This window comes from Plectropomus leopardus, chromosome 15 (genome assembly GCF_026936395.1).
Source record: "Plectropomus leopardus strain MGB_pleo_1.0 chromosome 15, ASM2693639v1, whole genome shotgun sequence".
Classification (NCBI taxonomy): Eukaryota; Metazoa; Chordata; class Actinopteri; order Perciformes; family Serranidae; genus Plectropomus; species Plectropomus leopardus.
The window spans coordinates 2,030,742-2,036,962 of record NC_142190.1 but is presented as its reverse complement, the minus strand read 5'-3'; the positions used below and the strand labels follow the sequence as shown (position 1 = coordinate 2,036,962).

General features: G+C 41.9%; 1 protein-coding gene across 1 annotated transcript; it reads right to left on the bottom strand.

Moving 5' to 3' along the window:
* Positions 1-284: 284 nt before the first annotated feature.
* On the bottom strand, positions 285-5,730 carry hspb1 (heat shock protein family B (small) member 1). The gene is made up of 3 exons (XM_042500022.2): positions 5,222-5,730; positions 2,015-2,078; positions 285-842 (listed from the first exon to the last, which is right to left on the bottom strand). The coding sequence occupies exons 1-3, from the start codon at positions 5,634-5,636 to the stop codon at positions 686-688; spliced, it is 636 nt and encodes a 211-aa protein (XP_042355956.2). The 5' UTR covers positions 5,637-5,730; the 3' UTR covers positions 285-685.
* Positions 5,731-6,221: the final 491 nt, after the last annotated feature.

Below are 6,221 nucleotides of genomic sequence, written 5' to 3'. Positions count from 1 at the left end.
CCTCAAGAAAGTGGTAAAAAAAAGTTTTTCCTATAACATAATTTTAACTATATAAAAATTAAGAGAATTATAAATATAGTTTTCTGGATGGTTATCCATCCCTGCTATTTTTCAGATTTTTTTCTTTTGTCACCTTTTACTAATATTTTGCAGTTTGCAGGACATTTCTTTTTTTTTTTTTAAAGAGATCAACTGAATTTGCAGAGGTCTCAAAAGGTTTCAGTGAAAGAAATAAAATTGATGTTGAACCAGGTTTCAAAGGGTCAAATAAAGAAGAGACTCAATTAGTTGTTTGTTCTTTATTCTGTTTGCAGAAACAGTCGACATCCAGGACAGCCTCACAGCGCGCAGCTGGATTTAGTGCGTCTGCAGAGGCGACTTGAAGAGGATTTACTCAGCAGAACAGAGAAAGGTGTGTGTGTGTGTGTGTGTGTGTGTGTGTGTGTGTGTGTGTGTGTGGTTAAACTCTACGTTCAGAGGAAGAGTGTAATCACGGCAGAGAGAGCATATGGCAGCGCTGCAGATGTGTTTACTCAGCGCGCTCAGCTGGAGTCGAGTCATAACCAGAGACGGAGAGCAGCAGTCCCCTCTGCTCCTATTTTAATGTGTTTTTGTGTGTGTGTGTGTGTGTGTGTGTGTGTGTGTGTGTGTGTGTGTGTGTGTGTGTGAGAGACGCTGCTTCTCTTTACTTCTTCACCACGCCGCCCTTGTTGTCCACGTTGACAGGTATCGTGGTCTCCGAGCTCTCGATGGCCGGTCTGATCAGAGGAGCCTCCACGGTCAGGACGCCCTCAGGGGACAGAGAGGAGGACACCTTCTCCACGTTGGCCGAGGACGGGAGGCTGGAGGACACGATCGGGTTATTAGTCAAAGAAATCACAATAAAATAAAATGACAACGAAGAGCTTCAGTGTCACAACTCGAATACAGACTGATGGAGACATTAACCCTTTAAAACCTGGATCAACATTAGTAAAAGAAAGAAAATCTTTTTTTTTTGGGCAATGTGCAAGAGATGTCTCGCACATGGCAAGAAATTAGACAAAATGTAACAAGATTATAATATTAATTATTTATCATTATTATTATTATAAATCCAAAATAAATTATTCATCATTATTGTCTTTGTTGTGTCGTCATCCTCATCATCATCATGATTATTATTATTATTATTATTATTATTATTATTATTATTATTTTCACTATTATTATTTTTACAGATTGCAAGAAATTTGAAAAAAAGTGACAAGAAAATGACCTGAAAATTAGTTTGTTTGTCTTTTAAGGAGATAAAATTATGAGATTTTTTGCTGTTGTTTTTAAATTATGGACAAAGTCAGCTATATTTATAATTCTCTTAATTTATATATTTAAGTTATAGGAAAACATATTTTTAGTACTTTCTTCTTTGAAATATGCAAATGTGTATTTATATTAGCACTCTTTTTTCTTTTTCTTTTGGGGTTAATTTTAAGGTCATTTATGCTGATTGCTTTCTCTCCATGTTTTTCTTTTTTAAGAAATCAGGTTGCTCGAGTTTCAAAGGGTTAATGCCTGAGTCACCTTTGGGTAAAATCAGATCTCGGGCTCTCGGTGTGTTTTCTGAGTGTGTTTCGGCCCCTGGATGGCAGCAGAGATCTATGAAGCTAAACTCAGCTCAGAGAGACGACGCTCGGAGGAGGCTGCTGCTGCTTTTCAGAGCATGAAATTCAGCTCTCAGCTGCAGCCGGCCCTCTGCAGGCCGGACCGACCGAAACTAACCCGACTCACAGCAGCCAAACCACAACAAGAGAATCACAGGAATCTGAAGCCAGCCTAAGAAATGCATTTTCACCATGAAAAATATCCAATAACCACAATAAATCTGTTTTAATAAGAAATCTGTGAGCTTTGAAGTGAGGTGTTGGCATATCGCACAGCCAGCAGCTTCCTCTGATCAGCCGGACTAAACAAAAAGTGATTAAGAGCATTTTTTTAAATAATGAATTTTGGAAACACACTTTGAGTTACTTACGTGTATTTCCTGGTGAAGCTTCGGGACACGAAGCCGTGCTCGTCCTTCCTCTCCTCATGTTTGCCTAAAGACACAGACGACATCGTTTTACTGAAATGTGAATTTGAAAAAAAAGTCATATTCAAGTATGCCCTAACATGTCATAATATAACATGCTATAAAAGTGTCTGAAACAGCTCAGACTATAGTATGCCATAAAAATCATCATACAGTTCATAATGGGATGACTTAAAAAATGCCACAGTGAAGTAATGCATAAAAATGTATGAAAAATGTTATTGTATATTTGTTAGTATATTTGTGCCGTAAAAAAAAAATTGAAAAAAAGATGTCATACTATATTAAGACTTAAAAAAAAGTGTCATAGTATATTGTGCCCTATACATGTCATAGTATTGTATGACATAAAATGTAAAAAATATATTAAATATGTCATAGTACAGTATGCCATAAAATCTATTAAAAAAAATTAAATATTAAAATATACCATAACAATGTATGAAAAATGGCACAGAATACTGTATCATAAAAAAAATAAAAAATATAATTGTATAGTACGTCATAAAAAAAGTGCTGGTAAAGCATGCCATTAAAACGGTCCTATTATATTATATATTTTTTTAACCGGCTCCTGGCTCTAAATTTACAATATATCCACGATTATTTTAGGACTTATGGAGTTTTATATAAACTGCACAATTTCTTTGAACAAGAAAAGCCGAACAAACATATGGCGACTCCAGGAAGTCACAGAGCCGTCCAGGAAATAGTCGGGCCCTTCCAGTCTTTCTGCAGCAGAGCGGTTTCAGTCTTCACACCAAACTCGCCAACAACGTAAACGAGCATCTTTCCCTAAAATGTCACGACACGTTTATTTACCTCATGCTGTGTGTGTGTGTGTGTGTGTCTGTTTGTGTGTGTGTGTGTGTGTTTGTTAGTGATGCATGCAAACAATGACGGTGCTATTTTGTGCCTGCGGAGCCTCTGTGGTGGTATTTTTGTCTCAGAGGACCCTCAGCCGTCCTCATCAGGCTCTGTCACTGTCATCAGCGCTGAGACGCCTGGCTGTGATGCCCAAACGCTCGAAACGCGGCTCTAAATACTCTGATGTGTTTGTTATGACAACAGGCCGATAAACGTCTTCAGGGAGCTGTCCTCTTTTCAGCAGGACGACACGGCTGCTGCGACGGGTGGTCGCCTGCACGAAGAGGACGGCTGCATTCAGAGGGTACACTCTGCACAAACTCTGTTCAGCCAGTCCTGTCAGCTTTAACCCTTAAATGGGCAAGCACAAAAAATATTTTGGAAAATGATTGCTGTTTTCTAAAGCTAAAATAACAGATTTTCACGTTTTTGTTTTGTTTGTCAAAATGTGACCTTTAGTTTTCAATTTACCTTGAGACATCCAAAATCCCAGAATTGTCCTAAAGTCCTGTTTTGCATACAAGTGTTTCTTTTAAAGTGAAAAAATGAAACAATTGTTATTTGTTTGTGGTTGTTTTTTCCTGCTTTTTTCCCTTTTTGTCTAATATTCTTTTAATCTTCTTTTAATTTTTTTCCTTAAGATATTTCTTTTTAATATTGACTAATTTCTTGTTAACTTGCTAATTGTTGAGTATATTTTTTTAATGCTACTACTAATACTATTAATAATAATAATATTTTTTATTATTAATGTTATTATTATTTTATTTTTTGTTTGTTTGTAGTTGCTCCTCCTCCCTCTTTTTTTCCTTCCCTAATATTTTTAAATCCTTAAGAAATGTTTCTTTAATGTTGAGTAATTTCTTGTGAAGCTGCTCACTGATGAGAATATTTCTGAGTCACGTGACCGGAGTAGTTGACCCATGTCCCCCTTCAGTGTGTCTCATGATATAAAGTGCTCCCTCTTAAAGCCCCTCCCCCCGCAGCCTGTCACATGACCTCTCAGGATCCAGAAACCGTCTAACAGTTAAACATACTGTCCTCTGGTGACACACTGAGACATGAGGTGGTAAATTCCACTTTGACACCAGCTCGTGCTTTGTTTATCTGCTCCTGTCCGTGTCTCTCAGCAGTGAGGTACTGGCCCAAATCTGGCCCAGGACCCTGGACCTGGACTAGATCCAGCAGTCCTTTTAAAGAAGCAGACACACAGGGTGAGTCATGGTTAAATCCCGGACGCTGAGGGAGTGATTCTTTGTGAAACAGCAGACAGAGAAGCTGAGACTGACTCAGAGAAAAGAGAGTTCAGGGCCTCCGAGAGCGAAGCTTTTATATGATCCATTACACACACACACACACACACACACACACACGCATGCACACACATGCATACTTATTCAGGTTTGGACATTTTCCTCTGGTCTTTCAGGGACGAAGAAGAAGTGAACTCCACTATTTCTGCCCTGCGCTCTGTCTGCAAGAGTCGACTCCCACATGTTGACTTGTTTTTTTTTGTTTTGTTTTGTTTTGCAGGCGTGCGTCCAGAAGCCGCCGCCCTCACAGCGTGCTGGATCGCAGCATATTGTCTCAGGATGTTATGCAACTCTGCAGCAATGCATCTGCCTTCTGCTTGACCTCACAAAAAAAGTTTCCTGCCTTTTTTCAGATTTTGTCTTTGTTTTCAGTAGTGAAGCAGATTTCTGTGACATGAAAGAGACATTTTGTCCTCTACCTGCCCGGGAATCTTTCCCAAATGTATTTAAAGCACATTTTAAAATGTTATTATGTCGGTCGGATCACAGCGTGGATCCTCCACATCCTGCTGACAGGAAACGACACAACTTCTCACACAGCAGGCTCCGAGTCTGTGAAAGGGACACTCGACTCGCTTTGTTTGGGGGACACTTTTGCAAAATGACAGGAGGCCAGGGGCCACTCGCAGGGGTCCCATACATTTTCTCTGATTTTAGGGTGTTTTTTGGACTTTTGGACATTTCTCAGATTTAAGGAGATTTCTAGAAGTTTATCAAGTTTCTTAGGTTTTAGGCATTTTAAGATATTTTAGGACTTTAGGACATTTGTAGGATTCTAGGACATCTTTAGGATTTTAACATGTTTATAGGATTTTAGGACATCTCTAGGATTTTAACATGTTTCTAGGATTTTAGGACATTTGTGGGATTCGAGGATGTTTTTAGGATTTCTGGACAGGTTGTGACTCTGCATGCAGAGGTAGCAGCGTGGCACAAACTGGGGATCAGTGAAGCAGAGATCAGTACTGACCTGTGATTTCCACCACGCCGTCCTTGGTCTTCACCACCAGCTCCTCGGGCGAGAAGTGGTTGACGTCCAGAGACACCTTCCAGCTGTCTTGGGTCTGCTTGATCTCCGACACGCCGCTGCTCATCTGGCGGGTCAGGGCACGCGCCTGCTGGGCCATCATGGGCGGGTACATCATGGGAGCGTGCGGCACCATGGTGCCCATGGGGCTCATGGGGCTCATGGCGCCCATCTCTGGGGTCAGGACGGAGGGCCGCAGGTACCCCGGCCAGTGGGTGCTGGGGAATGTGGCGAAGTCCTCGGGCAGGGCCGGCATGCCGAAGGTCTGGTCGAAGATGCGGCTGCTCTGGTGCCAGTCACGGAAGGGGTCCCAGCTGGGGGTCCGGAGCAGGGTGAAGGGAATACGTCTCTCTGTCATGGCGGCTGTGTTGAGGCGGCGGAGGAGTGCTGCTGCAGAAGAAGAGCCCTTTGGCCTCTCTGAAAGTGTTTTCCCAGCGTGCCGTCTGCCTCTCAGCTGAGAGCTTATATACGCGCCGACACCACCCCTGTCAACAGAGCCCTCCCCTCTGACTCAAGCCCCCCAGCTCACACCCTCCACATGCTTGTGGAAAAGACTAGAGTTTCTATTTGTGGGAGGACGTAGCACTGGAATGGAATCCAGCCGGCAGGCCCTCCCCAGTAACAGCTGCCCAGTGCGCCGTCAAACCCGCCTCCCTTTTCTGCAGAAGTCTGCCGAGCTGCTGAACACACAACACAAGAGCTCGATGAGACAGACGTGCTATTTCTAACATGGATATAACGTGATATACAGTACAGACAGTACCGGGCTATTATCAGCCTCACACTAAAGAAGATATATATCAGTGTGTGGACACGAGCACACTATCAGAGGTCTGAGAGGCTAAAAAGTTTGCTGTGATGTCACGGTTCATCCTCAGGTCGCTTATTAAATAATGACACAAAGATGATGCAATGAAGGAAGTGAAGAAACAAACCAGAGATA

Coding starts and splice junctions, on each gene's coding strand:
- hspb1 (XM_042500022.2), bottom strand. CDS start 5,636: ATGACAGAGAGACGTATTCCCTTCACCCTGCTCCGGACCCCCAGCTGG. Junction 2,079..5,221: donor CGGCGTGGTGGAAATCACAG/GTCAGTACTGAT, acceptor CTGTGTCTTTAG/GCAAACATGAGGAGAGGAAG. Junction 843..2,014: donor AGCTTCACCAGGAAATACAC/GTAAGTAACTCA, acceptor CGTGTCCTCCAG/CCTCCCGTCCTCGGCCAACG.